We start from the raw sequence: 14,865 nt of genomic DNA on the forward strand, positions 1-14,865 counted from the left end.
AAAATCATAGAAATGAAAAAACACTTTGAAAACCAAGAAACAAATCCACTTCCCTGGCTTGGCCTGTGGAGGTAAAGGAGCACCGCTGTCTTTTTGAGTCGCTCCGACCATCCTCGGTGGAGCTTCCAAGATCCGCTGGATGCTTGCTGTTGTTCTTAACCATTGAAATATCAAACGACAGCATTTTAATAGACGATGCCGATTCACCATTTGCTCCGGGGGAACTTCCGTTGAATGTAATGTTCTTCACGTTTGTGCTGATGGTGCCACCTGGGTCTACATTGGCTTCCTTGTGTTCCAGTTTTGAAATGACCATTGCATCTTTAGATGTACATAATGTAGCACTGCCAAATCCTGGTTGATTCTCTGAGTTGTGTGCCTCGGCACGAATGAAACAATCGTACTCAATGACCTTTGGCGTATTGGTTACTGGAAAATTCTTGGATTTTTTCCTTATGTGATCAAATATTGTTTCTTCAGTCAGTCTTTCGAACGAGAACGTTTTAGGTTCAGGTCGAAGATCACCTTGAACAGAATAAGTAATATTTTAACACCAAACTAGAACAAATAGACTGATAGTTTACATACAAAACTTTCATAAAAAAATGCACCTGAATCCTCTGTGATATCAATTGTAATTGAGCTCCCGGCAATAACATGACACTTTCTGGTTAGGTAGTTATTGATGCGATCGGTAATCTGTTCTGGCTCAGTGGATTCTGGCAAAGGATCAAGGACAATCTGTTGACGGATTTTCCTTTGCACTCAGTTAGAAGAGCGTTTTCTTGGGAGAATTAATCCTCCGGATAATGGAGAATAGGCATTGTTTGATGGAGTTAGGAGAGGGAAGCTCTGGCCTTTTTCTCGTATATGGTCGAATATCGACTGATCGGTGATGATTTTACAGTCATCTTCTTCAGTTCCAGAAGCAAGCTCACCTACAGCATCTGAGGCGGAAATGCAGCGTGAAATGGAGAAAAAGATACCAAGATACGTGATGAAGATCACAGCTTAATTCCATACCTTCTCCAGGTTCTTCATCCAAGAGGTTGAAACTGGGCCTGCAATAGAAAGGAATTATATGACAAGATCAAAGGGTGAAGTAAAATGAAATGAGGCACTTGATATCTAGAAGAACATTCTGTTTCTCACATTGAAGAACTTCCCATTTTAGATTCAATCAAATAGATAGGTCTTTTGGCAAGATTGATGTTTGGCTTCCTTGTCATCTTCAATAACATAAACTTCCCGAGGAGCAAAAAAATGAGCTGGTTTCTTTACAAGTTTAGGATAGGGAGTTGATTCGCTCTCCTTAAATAGCAGAAGTTTTTCATGGAGATCAAGGCCAACTGCATGGATAACGTTTCAAAATGAGTCCAAAGCCTCTGTAATTTATGTGCATTGGATTTAAGACTTTTAGAAACTTAGCTGTATTCTTCAAAAACAAGATCAGCCTTTATGGTTATCTTTTCCAGGGGGTTTGACACGAGGATTGTCGTGCTGTAGGGGCTGCAAGCATAACCAAACACCTCTGCCTCAAACTGTAGTAAGAGGGAAATATGTAGCTAATTAGTCATTCTGAACTAATTATACTTAGCATATAGAGCCAAATTCTTTCATATGGTCAATGAAGTATAAATGCCAATCGGCTCTGTAATTTTGACAAATCTATTGGAACTAGGAAGAAATTATTGCGAAAAAACGATGGTTTTGAGGGGATCTATTTCCATCTTCATCTAGTCGGAACTCTAATTCGACAAATCCAATTCATAACTTAGCAATTTTGAACTCGGAATGAAAACAATAGCACAAAACCCGAATACTAAAATGTATCAAAATTTATGGTACATGAATTATGAACAGGTCAAATTTATATAATGTAAAATACTTTGAACACAATCATAAACCATAAATGGCAATGTCTTGCAAAAACCTACTTCAAAATATCATTAGGCTGATCTTCACAAAATAAGGAGTTCGAAAAGAAGCTTGCATACCTTAAAAAGTCATCCACTCTGCTGCTTCCGAATCAGATAAAGTTAGAACGTTAATATAGAGGAAAGAAGCACAGATATCATTTAGAATTAAGCTTCCCACCAATGTCTTCCCGACTTCTATTTGACTAAAATATTTGAGTAAATAAGAAATATGCTCAGAATGAAAGTATCCAAATACTGACCATAAATTAATGTAATATCATTAGCACGTTATCTTCTCATGGAAAAGAATTAAGTTTTTTCTTCAGAAGCAACAATCTGTTAGAGAAAAATTTAGTACAATATATTTCATTAATGACTATAACTTTGAGTGTCAATAACTGTCCAATATGGATATATTAAATTCTTTTTAGGTCTTTTCATGTATTTGAAGTATATCCATATAACCGTGTCAGATAAACTGCCAAACACGAGCACTTCAAGAAAAACAGAAGATCAAATCAAGATAGTACAAATTGATTTTAGAAGTCGTGAACATACTGTGATTCTACCATTTCACATCCATTCAGGAGATTCTCATATAAATGGACCTGAGATCACGTATGAAATCATAAAAGACAATTTAGCAGGAATCAAGCATGGCTAAATTAAAGTAACTAAAAGAAATATGAATGGAAGAGGAACAAAACACAGCTTTAAATTACTGTTTCTCGTCTAGTCATGATTATAACCATCCCTGTATCATCAAATGGTGCCCGACATGCCCTCCCACACATCTGAAGAACTAAAATCAGTTGTAAATAAAGCCATACAAATAAATATTGATTGGTACTCCATGGAAAGATCTTTTTCCTTGTTGCTGAATAAAATGAAAATATAGAAGCAGCACATAAATATATGATAACACACCTGTAGTACCATTGATCGGTCATATTCCATGTAAAGGCCTTTTTCCTTGTTGCTGAATAAAATGGAACTTTTGAAGCATAAGATACAATACATGCTCTTTCCTCTTATGGTAAAGATAATAAATATTTTCCTTGAGGAGAACAATTTGACATACAAATGTTGTGTTGACTTTATTACAACTGTATGAGCTGGTAGGTTGATTCCATGGGCAAGAGTATTTGTGGTGCATAAAACTTGGACATCAGCACTAAGAAAAAGGCCTTCAATGATATTACGATCCTTAAGACTAAGCCCGCCATTATGATAACCAACTGCAAAAATAGTATGTGACATCAATTTGACATGCAATTTTTCAAAATAACGTGTTATTGCAGAATACCTTCACCCTTCACCTCCATAAAGAATATAAGATTGCATCTGTTTGTCACCGCATGACAGGGAAGCCTCCCTTAGCCTTTCCCGTTGTTCATGACTTTTAATAAATGGATTTGAATGACCAAAGTTCATTACTACCTGAGAGAGGCGTTGTGCTGCTTCTTGTGCCCCTTTTCTTGTTGAGCAAAAAACTAGAGCAGATTTTCCTCTTGAATATTGCATCAGAATATCTGCAATCAGTTCCTACCAATAGTTATATATATACTCTTTTATCATAAAATATTATTTGTGTATGCAATAGAAGCAGACATAAGACATAAGTCAAGAAGTTGAATCTTACCTAAAATATAATTTTGAAGGCGCTAGATGATGACACATAGAGACAATGATTAATATTAGTTTAATTTATCTTATCCAAAAAACAAATGTTAGATGAAGCAAACTTTTGCCTAATGATATATGTTCTTATAAATCATTCTAGTAAAAAGGCGTGTGACTTAATAATCAAATACAATTACTTGCCTTCTCAAATAGGAAGTCATTTTTTGCCGAGGCATATCCTTCAAGGAAGGTATTTCTTTTATGGAAGAAATACACCGGAGGGAAATAACTTCGGAAAGACAATTTTGAAGATGAAACATCTAAAAAGAAAACGTGTACCGAAAACTTTAGTGGTCAACTTTACAGGTCTCATTTCTTCTCCTAACCTGTTAAACATTAGGAAGATAAAGGAAATATAACTCTACAGAAAACTAAGAGAAGATAATGCAGCAAACCCATGAATAAATCACCTCCTGATTCTTGGACAGGGACCTCGAGCCATTCAACTGTGCTTGTTGGCATGCGATGTGAATGTTATAAAAAACATAAATTACTTTCCATCTTCTGAAGACAAGTTTCAAATTAAACTAGACTAACTCTTTCATACATATAAGAGAAAAAATTTACCAAGGTCCTCCATATTTGGAATAGTGGCTGACACAGCTAAAAACCGAACAGAAGCCCCAGCACTTGATTTCATTTCTGGTTTGCGAGCAAGCATTTTTATTCTGCTAACTATTGCTTCCAAAGCTGCCCCACGAAGATCATGCAGCAGGTGAACTTCATCAATAAGTAGAAGTGCTATGTCACTGAAAAAACTCAAGCCTCCATCCTTTATGCGATAACGAGTTACAACATCAAATTTCTATTTAAAAGAAAAATGAAATCATTAAATCATGTAACTTATTGATAAGCTTAATTTAGTTAATATTTTGCTTTTAAATTACTCCTTAATCATTGATTTTTTGTGTCTTAATTATTCGTTTTGATACATTTTCTGTATAAGACGTTAGATTCTGGAAATTGCATAAAAAGGACAGAATTCTGCAATTTTTTTTATTTTGGGAATCAAAATTGGCTGGAATTCAGATTTGAATTAAACTCAAGTTTAGGATAATATTTTAAAAATTATATTTTATATTTGTATTTTAATTTAAATAGGTTTTAGTATTTTAATTAAGTTTTAGGATATTATTTTTATATTTTATCTTTGTTTTAGGTATTTTAGTTTAAATATGTTTTAGTATTTTAATTAGGATTTAGAATATTATTTTAAATATTATTTTTTTAGGTATTTTAGTTTAAATAGTTTTAAGTGTTTTAATTAGTATTTAAGATGTTTTAACTTGTTTTTAGTAATATGAAGGCTATAAAGACCCTCTCAGGGTAAGCCTAGAAACATATATCTCTCATCTGAGAATAAAATCTTCTTTTTCTCTCTAGCTTTCTCTCTATTTTTTGCATACTTTTCAATTATGCTATGTATGACTTTGGTCATGCTTAGCTAATTTTCTCTCAAGCCGAAGATTGAAGCAAAGGCTCAATTCCAAACGTGAGAATTGTGAGGTACTTAAATTGCTTCAGATTTTTCTCTTTGTTTTCTGAGTTTACTTTTCAAATTAAAACGATTTCGACATTGGTCTGGATATTGTTATAGTTAACGTTTGAAGAAGGATTTGCTTATTGAAGTATATTCAACTTCCCGTGAACATACTTGGAAAAATTGTTTGCTAAGAGGAAACTGAGATCGGAATCAGTTGTTGTTGAAACGACACAATCCGAGTTAGCGAAGAATTGTCCTTGTAAGCCGACATGAATATTGAAGTAAAAATATGTTTCGATGATCCAAGGAATTTGAGGCAAAGCTGAAGTCTGAGGCTGCTTTCACAATAAGTTTCTCTTTATCTCAATATTTTTAATTTGTTTATTTAATTATTTTCTTTTATTTAATTCTTATCTTTTATTTTAAAAATAACTTTTAAAAACTCCCTTTTATATTTATTACTATTACTATTTATTATTTTACTATTTTTCCTTTTTATAATTATTTATTTTATTATACCTTTTCTACTTTACTTGGAATCCTATCATTTCCTAAAATCAAGAAACAGTTTTATTAAATCACAAAAACCATAGTCCCTGTGGATCGACCCTGCTTCTCTATACTACCTTTTCCTTTATACTTAAGAAGTCGAAATTATTTTGATAGCAAAACAACGGTTATCAAATTAGCGTCGTTGCCAGGGACTAATGGCAAGTATTGATTTATTTTTCTAGTTTTTTATTTATGATCAGAAAAAACCCAGGTGAATTAGTAGATCTAGATCTGGAGATCGAAGCACGAGCACGAAGAATCCACACACAAATACTTCGAGAAAAGAAAAAGACAAGAAGAACAAGAGCAGAGTTCAGAAGCACAATCAAATACGAAGACAGACTTTGAAGTAGACGCATACAACATTCCGATGGCAAAAGAAGAACAAACGATCCGAGAGCTAGCCACAGCTCATGTCACTCAAACGCCATTATGCATTAATTTTCCTAGTGGTGTGACTCCGTTTCAATTATAGACAGTACTCATTCATCTTCTTCTCACCTTCCATGACTTTCCCACTGAAGATCCGCACAAACACTTGTTGGAATTCAACATGGTTTGCACTAGCATGAAACCACAGGGAATTACTGAGGATCAAATTAAATTGAGAGCTTTCCCTTTCTCTTTAGCCGATTTGGCTAAAGATTGGTTATTTTATTTACCTCCAAATTCAATTAATTCATGGCTGACATGAATCGAATTTTTCTTGACAAGTTCTTTCCAGCGGCTAAAGCAAGTGAATTACGAAGGAATATTCTTTACATTCAACAAAAGACCGAAGAAAGTCTTTATGACTATTGGGAACGATTTAAAAAACTTTGAGCACGTTGTCCGTAACACGAATTAAGTGAGCAAACGTTACTTCAATACTTTTATGAAGGCCTTTTACCAATGGAGATGAAAATAGTGGATGTCGCCAGTGGAGGAGCATTAGTCATCATGACCCCAACAACAGCAAGGGAATTGAATTCAACCATGGCATCAAACTCTAAACAGTTTTCAAGTGAACCCAGCCAAGGGGTTCACGAGATAAGTATATTTTCCCTTGAAAATAAGTTAGATAAATTAACTGAAGTAGTTAATTCACTTGTTACAGGAAAATCTGGAGCAACAAGAGCATGTGGGATACGCACAAAGCTAGACCATCCGACGGATTGTTCCCCGCTGATACAAGAAGGAGGCAATGCAGGAATCAATGCAGTAGGGAACTTTCCAGGTCCTCCACAAAGACAATACAACCCATACAACAATACTTATAATCCAGGATGGCGAGACCACCCAAACTTCAGCTATGCGGCAAATCAAAGACCATCATTGGAGGAACTCATAGGAAAGTTAGCAATTTCACAATAAAAGTTCATTGCATCCCAGGAAAAATTCCAAAGCCGAACTGAAATACATCTTCAAGAGTTAGATAACCAAGTAAGCTGACTAGCTCAAACTCTGGGAAAATTGGAATCACAAGGAAGACTACCTTCACAAATGGAGTTAAATCTGAGAAAGAATATTAGTGCCATTACACTCCGAAGTGGAAAAGTATCTCACCTGAAGTTCCAGCAGAAAAAGTCGCACATTAGAAAGAACAAGAGAACACGCCACCTTCAGAAATACAAGGTACCTCTAACACCCATCATTCTCTTTCTTCTCATGAAATCACACCACCACTCTTTCCATCAAGATTGATGAAGCGTGATAAAAGAGCTAAAGAAAAAGGATATCTTAGAGGTGTTCCAAAAAGTTCAAGTCAACATACCTCTTCTTGAAGTAATTCGACAAGTAATAAGGTATGCTCGAGTTTTAAATGAACTTTGCACTACAAAGAGAAAATTAATGGGGCACGAAAAGGTAAATTTGGGAGAACATGTATCTGTAATTTTTCAACGAAAGCTCCCACCAAAGATGAAGGATTAAGGTGTGTTCGCTATACCTTGCAAAATAGGTGATTTTAAAATTAAACGTGCAATGTGTGACTTAGGAGCTTCAATTAATGTTATGCCATTTTCTATATATAAAATGATTGCTAACGAACCTTTGAAGGAAACATGAATAACCATACAGTTGGATGATCGATTTGTTATCTATCCAGTGAGAGTAATGGAAAACGTCTTAGTAAAGATTGATGTATTATTTTTTCCTGAAGATTTCTATGTCATTGACATGGAACATGACAGGTCAGATACTTATTCCGAGGTACTTTTAGGCCGACCCTTCCTAAGCACCGAACATACAAAGATTGATGTCAGAAGTGGTATACTGACAATGGAATTTGATCGTTGAATTTGATGTTTACAAAGAAATGAAATACCCTGATCATGTTGAAAGAATTAATTATGTTGATATTATAGATCCTTTAATTAATGAATATATTGAATCTAATTTTTCTTATGATTTTTTAAGGATCCTGACTTTGCCACGAAGAGGAAGAAAAGGAGTTTGAAAATATTAATTTAATCAATTCTAATTTATCTTTATCTTCCTCTAAAACTAAAATATTACCTTCTGTTTTGCAAGCACCTGAGGTAGAATTGAAACAATTACCCGAGCATTTGAAATATGCCTTTTTGAGTGAAAATGAAACTTTTTCTATGATCATCTCAAGTAAATTATCCAAAAGAAAAGATGAAGCTTTGGTAGCAGTGTTGCGCTCTCACAAAGAAGCCATAAGATGGACCATTTCCGACATTAAAGGATTAAGTCCCTCGACTTGCATGCACAAGATCAAAGTCAAAGAAATAGCAAAGTCATCACGAGAAGGATAATGTCGATTAAATCCACCGATGATGGAAGTAGTAAAGAAAGAAATTTAGAAACTCCTCGATGCTGACGTAATCTATCCGATATCATATAGTAATTGGGTAAGTCTAATTCATGTGGTTCCCAAGAAAACGGGAGTCACAGTGGTCGAAAATCAAGAAGGGGAGTTAGTGCCCACAAGAATTCAAAATGGATGACGAGTTTGTATTTATTACAGGAAGTTGAACTCTCTTACTCGAAAAGATCATTTTCCTCTTCCTTTTATAGATCAAATGATTGAAAGATTAGCTGGGAAAACTCATTATTGTTGCCTTGATGGTTTTTCAGGTTTTTTTCAAATCCCAGTGGCGCCAGAGGATCAAGAAAAAACGACTTTTACTTGTCCCTTCGGTACATTTGCATATAGAAGAATGCCCTTTGGTCTTTGTAACGCACCGGCCACTTTTCAAAGATGCATGTTAAGTATATTTTCCGACTATGTGGAGAAGGGCATCGAAGTCTTTATGGATGACTTCACGGTTTTTGGTAATTCTTTTAATGAATGTCTTGATAATTTAACTAATGTGCTTAAAAGATGCTTAGAATATAACCTTGTTTTAAACTATGAAAAATGTCATTTTATGGTTGATAAAGGGTTAATTTTAGGTCATATTGTTTCCTCAAAAAGGATTGCGGTTGATAAAGCTAAAATAGATGTTATACGCTCACTTCCTTACCCCACAACTGTAAGGGAAATTCATTTTTATTAAGGACTTTTCAAAGATAGCACAACCATTATGCAATCTACTTCAAAAGGATCAAGACTTTGACTTTAATTCAAAATGCAAAGAGTCTTTCGATTCATTAAAGGAAAAACTTATTTCAGCTCCAATTGTTCAGCCGCCAGATTGGAATCATCCCTTTGAACTTATGTGTGGCGCATCAGATACTAGCGTTGGAGTCGTTCTTGGCCAAAAAATAGGGAAAGAGCCACATGTCATAGCCTATGCATCCCGAACTTTGGACTCGCTCAAAAAAATTATTCGACTACGGAAAAAGAATTTTTTGCTATAATTTTTGCTTTAGAAAAATTTAGATCCTATTTGCTTGGCACTAAAATTACTGTTTTTTCTAATCATACAGCTATAAGGTATTTGGTGAGCAAAAAGGAGGCAAAATCGAGGCTTATCCGATGGATCTTTCTTTTACAAGAGTTTAACTTGGAAATTAAAGATAAAAAAGGATTTGAAAAGTCTGGTAGCAGATCACTTGAGTCAAATTCCCCTTTCTACATCCGAACCACCACTTAGAGAAGATTTTCCTGAAGAAAAACTGATGGTGGCGTAAAGCATAACCCTATAGTTTGCGGACATGGTTAATTATTTAGCCACATGTAAGTTACCACTAGATTTACCGAGAGCTGAAATCAATCGAATTAAGCGGGAATCTCGATACTATATTTGGGACGATCGTTATTTATGGAAGCACTGCTCGGATCAGATAATTCGACGATGTATTACCGAAAGCGAGGTAAATTCAATTTTACAATTTTGTCATTATTACTCTTGTGATGGTCATTTTGGGCCAAAACGTACAACCCATAAAATTCTTGAATGCGGTTTCTGTTAGCCTAACATCTTTCAGGACTCTTATATGTTTTGTAAAACTTGTGAAAGAACGTACAGGTAATTTAAGCCGTAGGAATGAAATGTCACTTAATTCTATACAAGTTTGTGAAATTTTTTATTTTTGGGGAATCAATTATATGGGCCATTTTACTTCGTCATTTGGAAATACTTGTATTATTTTAGCTGTAGATTATGTTTCTAAATGGGTGGAAGCTAAGACCACTCGAAATAATGATGCTAAAACTACAATTAATTTTTTGAAAAATATATTTTCCAGGTTTGGCACACCACAGGCTATAATAAGCGACATAGGAACACATTTCATAAACCGAGTCATCAAGTCGCTAATGAAGAAATTTGGAGTAACTCAAAGAATTTCTACCGCTTACCATCCGCAAACAAATGGACAGAAATAAGTATCAAATTTGGAAATTAAAACAATTCTTGAGAAAATTGTTAAACCAGACAGAAAGGATTGGAGTTTAAAATTAACCGATGCACTTTGGGCATATCGAACTGCTTATAAAGGTCCCATTGGGATGTCACCATACCAACTTGTTTTCGATAAACCATGTCATTTAACAGTTGAGTTAGAACATCGTGCTTATTGGGTCGTTAAACAATGTAACATGGACATGGATGCAATTGGTGAAGCTCAAAAATTACACATTGAAGAACTTGAGGAAATCCGAAGAAATGCCTATGATAATGCTCGGATATTTAAAGAAAATAAAGAATTTCATGATAGTAGAATTTCTTTTAAAACTTTTTCTGTTGGTCAAAAGGTTTTATTATTTAACTCTAAATTTAAACTTTTTGTAGGAAATCTCAAATCAAAATGGCTCGGACCGTTTACAGTAACACAAGTATTTCCTCACGGTGCTGTTGAAGTTGAAGATAACTCAGGAGTTCGATTTAAAGTTAACGGTCAAAGTCTAAAGTCGTACTATGAAAATATTCTGGTTGGTCTACTAGAAGAAATCAATTTAGAGGAACCCACACTTTGAAAAATCAGGTCGTCGAGCTAACGACGTTAAATAAAAGCACTTGATGGGAGACAACCCATTTCGTTCTATTTTTTATTTAATTTCATTTTATTTTCGTTTTATTTTTTAGCAAACTTTATTTTCATTCTATTTATTTTATTTTATTTTAATTAATTTTATTCTATTTTTCTCTGAACAGATCCGAATTCCGATCGAATATTTAACGAAAAAACCAGTGCAGAAAAACTGACTTGGTTCGAACTGTGCAGAAAATACGAACATAATAGTGCAGAAAAAACTGATTTCTTTCGAACAGTGCAGAAAAATACACAGGAGCTTCGAACAATGCAGTGCAGAAAAAAAAACAGATTTGGTTCGAACTGTGAGGAAAAGTTCGAACAAAACAGTGCAGTATCGAACATTCTACTCTAAAACAGCTCGTTTCGACGTGGCTGCGGTCACCACTAGATTGGGGAGTATTCTTTTTCCCTATCTTTGTTTTTAAATTTGATATACGTTTTGGGACAAAACGGATTAAGTAAGGGGGGAAGGATAAATATGTGTCAAATTTTCCCTTGTGTTGAGTTAATCGAATGACGAAATTGGCCAAGAGGGGGGTGAATTGGCAATAAAAATTTTGTGGAAGCTTTTGCAGAAAATTGAAAGTAATTGCACAGCGATTTACAGTGGTTCGACTTTCTCAAACAAAGTCTACGTCCACTACCTTAGCTATCCACACTAAGGATTTTCCAACAAATTCACTAATTTGTTCTTTCTTTTGAGGCCAAAGAGATAACCTTACAATTCCCTCAAGAGTATACCCCAACTCTTGAGAACACTCTTTTCTCAAAGAGAAGATTACAAATTTGCAAACTTACAAGAAAACCTCACAAGGTAAGATGTTTGCACAATTCAAGAACAAAGAAAAGAACACTCAAAGATGAATACAATTGAGCACAAAAAGTGTTCTTGAAAGAAAAATGAATATTGAATGAAAATAGGCTTGAAATGCTCAAACTTGAGGTTTGATGCTTTCTCTTTGATTCTCTCTTGATTCTAGTTGCTTGATATTTCTTGTTATTGATCAATGGCTTCTAAGCTTGCTTAAATACACCTTGGACCACTTCTGAACGTTGGGGATAATTAGAGAAGATATTATAGCCGTTTTAGTGTGAAAATATTTAATAAAACAGCTTGGAGCGTGGGGGGAATCGGTTCCCTCTCATAGGGAATCGGTTCCCTAAGTGTAAAATTCAAATATTTCGACCGTTGAACAGGGGGAATCGGTACCCCCTTGGGGGGAATCGGTTCCCTCCGAGCATTCTGGAAATCTCGGAGCCAAACCATTCAGGGGGAATCGGTTCCTCCTATGGGGGGGAATCGGTTCCCTTTGAGCAATCTGGAATTTTTGACTTTGAATTGGTTCGAAATACTTTGTAAAATTATTTTGAAATTGTTTTATGATTAAAACTTAATTTTACACTTAAGTAAGGATTAAAAATGATTTTTGAAATATTTGGAGTAATGTTTTGATATTCGAATAGTTATATCGAATATACTTAGAAAATCATTTGGAAAATCTTAAAATCCATTTAACTTAATTTGTTATATCGAAATATTAAAATGTTTCAACAATCTCCCCCTTTTTGATATAACAAAACATTTTAGTAATTTTAAGATTTTTGAAATCAAGTTTTGAAATTACTCCCCCTTACTTTAACACTTCTTCAATTTATCATGTAAAACATTTAACACTTATTCTTCTCCCCCTTTTTGTTAAATCAAAAAGACATTGTAAAACAAGGTTTTGAAAATCATTTAGCCAATTGATTTATTAATTATAAGCTTAAGCTGCTAAGATCACAATCAAAAGAGAGGTTAGCCATTAGTTTCATAAATCAATATTCATAAATAATGTGATATGGCAAAATTGGTCATATTGCTAATGATAATGTAAATGATGCAAAAATGAATAAAACACCAAACATATAAGTTCACACCATTCATAAATCCAAAATCCAACAATCCACAAAATCAAACAATTCAAAATGTTGAAACAATATTCATTTTGTTCAAAGTTTTAAAGCTAAACATAAAATCAAGCATCCGGATCGGTAGGAGGAAAACGGGCTCGCATAGCGGCCATCTCGTGTGTGAGTTCATTGATACGAGCGTTGGTTGATTCATTGTTTGCACGCATCTCCCGAAGAATCTCTAATTGTTGAGCTCCCATTGTGGATAAATGAGACTCTATAGAGGAAAAGCGCGAGTCCATGGTAGCGTATCGGAAATCGAATGTCTCCATAAAGGATTGAAAATATGGAGGCATTTGATGCGTTTGTTGTGCTTGCTCCTCGGGCTGATCAGGCTCATCTTCGGCTTCATCGATATCTTGCATTAATTGCTCAAGCTCGGGATCTTCGTCAGCTTCGGGTGGAGCTTGTGAAGAACTAGCTCCCGGAGTAGAAGATCGAACCCATTCACCGGTTTCTTTGTCCTTTACCCATCCCGCTCTCGATAAGGAAAGAAGATTTATTTGTTTCTTAAGAGGAAAAACGGCATCTAGACCGACTCTAAGCCCAGCTTTGGACAGATTACTCAAAAAGCAACCGTAAACTAGAGATGAACAGTGTTTCTTGTTAGGAACAAGATTTACGGTTTCAACAATTTCAGCAAAAATAATCTGAGGTAGGTTAATTTTAATACGGTTTTCGAAACAATGTAACCACCAAAGATCAAAGCTCTAAGAGTAGAATAACGACCTCCGGATGGTCGAAACCACCAAGAAATCATTAGATGAAGAAAACGCTCATGTAGGTCTAAGACACTCGCACTATCTCTTCTTTTATAACGAGAACCTAAAATTTGTTTTTCATTCGAAATACCATCATTATCTAATCCAAATGTATTGGCTATATATGTCGGGTCAATATATAAGAATTGTCCTAGGAGGTAGGAACGAATTCCTATGGTTTCGGTTTCAGCTTGGTTTTTAACACATACGGCATTAGAGTAGAATATACGAACAAGTTGATGGTAAACGATGGGTTCAAGATCAAATAGTTTATCAAATTTCCATTCTTGTAAAATGGGAAGATATTTAAAATCGATAGCTAACATAGCTTGACGAGAAGGAATACGTTCTTCCCGGATTTTGTAAGAATCGAAATATTGATAATACCAAAATCGGTGATTTCTAGACCCGGGATGATTAAAACACGAATTTTGAATAGTCAAGTTAGGATCAGTGGGATTGGGATTAGAAATTGGAATAGAAGGAGGATTTGGAGGTGGATTTGGTTGACGACTAGAACGACTAGATGAAGACCTAGGACGTTTAGGATTTGACATGGTGAAGGAAATCGGAATAGATAGAATAACCTGCAATTTTAAAACAAATGTATGCAATTCAATTAATCCCAAAACTCAAATGAGTCCTCAATATTTCAAGATTCTCTAAATCAATCCTAATGGGCAAAGTTTTTGAAAAACTTTTGAAAAATATGGTTTTGAGAAACAATATATGTATAGTTTTTCATAACAACAACATAATTTAATCAAAACACAATAATTTGAAAAATAACATTTTTTTTATTATTTCAAAAATTTAAAAATTTTGAAAAATTCTTGTGTTTTTGATGAAATTAGTTGTAACATCTAGTTTCTAATCCCTAAATAAGCAATGCCCGATCACTATTTCAACCTAGAACTAATTACAACTAATCCTATGTTCAAAATAATGAAATAGAGAGTTTAGAAAAATTACCTTGAAAGATGAAGATTGAGGGGATTTAGATGTTGTTTGCACGACTTTAATGATTTCAACAGGTTTAGAAGATGATATTTGAAGTAAATTCCGATTAATATCGTCGATTTGAGAC

General features: G+C 34.5%; 1 protein-coding gene and 1 long non-coding RNA gene across 2 annotated transcripts; both read right to left on the bottom strand.

The window, feature by feature from the left end:
- Positions 1 to 1,132: 1,132 nt before the first annotated feature.
- Positions 1,133 to 2,256, bottom strand: LOC120204989. The gene is made up of 3 exons (XR_005523991.1): positions 2,207 to 2,256; positions 1,998 to 2,015; positions 1,133 to 1,509 (listed from the first exon to the last, which is right to left on the bottom strand). It is a non-coding gene; the product is annotated as an uncharacterized LOC120204989 (long non-coding RNA).
- A 202-nt stretch (positions 2,257 to 2,458) lies between these two features.
- On the bottom strand, positions 2,459 to 6,145 carry LOC120204995 (DExH-box ATP-dependent RNA helicase DExH17-like). Its single transcript, XM_039204963.1, has 8 exons — positions 6,139 to 6,145; positions 5,605 to 5,636; positions 4,170 to 4,407; positions 3,239 to 3,451; positions 3,001 to 3,157; positions 2,847 to 2,898; positions 2,642 to 2,713; positions 2,459 to 2,527 (listed from the first exon to the last, which is right to left on the bottom strand). The coding sequence occupies exons 1-8, from the start codon at positions 6,143 to 6,145 to the stop codon at positions 2,459 to 2,461; spliced, it is 840 nt and encodes a 279-aa protein (XP_039060894.1).
- Between the last annotated feature and the right edge of the window lie 8,720 nt (positions 6,146 to 14,865).

The sequence above is a fragment of the Hibiscus syriacus genome, unplaced genomic scaffold (assembly GCF_006381635.1).
Source record: "Hibiscus syriacus cultivar Baekdansim isolate YM2019G1 unplaced genomic scaffold, ASM638163v2 tig00011824_pilon, whole genome shotgun sequence".
NCBI classification, from domain to species: Eukaryota; Viridiplantae; Streptophyta; class Magnoliopsida; order Malvales; family Malvaceae; genus Hibiscus; species Hibiscus syriacus.